This window comes from Penaeus monodon, chromosome 15 (genome assembly GCF_015228065.2).
Source record: "Penaeus monodon isolate SGIC_2016 chromosome 15, NSTDA_Pmon_1, whole genome shotgun sequence".
Taxonomy (NCBI): domain Eukaryota; kingdom Metazoa; phylum Arthropoda; class Malacostraca; order Decapoda; family Penaeidae; genus Penaeus; species Penaeus monodon.
Genome location: NC_051400.1, coordinates 15,704,777 through 15,705,229, shown reverse-complemented (window position 1 = coordinate 15,705,229; position 453 = coordinate 15,704,777). Strand labels below are relative to the sequence as shown.

General features: G+C 49.4%; 1 protein-coding gene across 1 annotated transcript in view; it reads right to left on the bottom strand.

Moving 5' to 3' along the window:
* LOC119581782 overlaps window positions 1-221 on the bottom strand; it is a gene marked incomplete at both ends in the record, with an annotated part of 13,108 nt that extends 12,887 nt beyond the window's left edge. Inside the window, 1 exon segment of the mRNA XM_037929911.1 lies at window positions 38-221. Coding sequence (XP_037785839.1) covers window positions 38-221 — 184 coding nt within the window.
* Window positions 222-453: the final 232 nt, after the last annotated feature.

The window sequence follows — 453 nt, the reverse complement described above, 5'->3', positions numbered from 1 at the left end:
TAACTTGAAGAATTCCCTTCCTACCGTTCCAACTCACCCAAATTCCACCTGGCCGCGTAGACGACGGCGCTGCAGCCCTTGTCGATGACTGACCCGAGCTCGAAGTCGGCCAGCGAGAAGACGTGCTCCTCCTCCAGGACTTCGCACGGGTCGCCCTCCTGTGCCTCCTTCTGGTTCGCCCAGAATTCCGGGTTGTGCAGCCATCCTGCGCGGGATATCGCCTCCTGAAGACCGAGAGAGGAGGAGGAGAAAAGTTGTTGTTTATTCTACGTTTTTATCTATCCAGCTAACAATATACTTATAAAAGTAGGCGTTCTAGCATTCACCATTACGTATAAACATTCTCTGCCTTGACAGGTTATCATAAATCATTCGCATGTTCTCGATACTCTGACAAGGATCTAGCGTGGCGTGAGTTACCTCCTAATTCAAAGAAACATAACAATTCGTAGC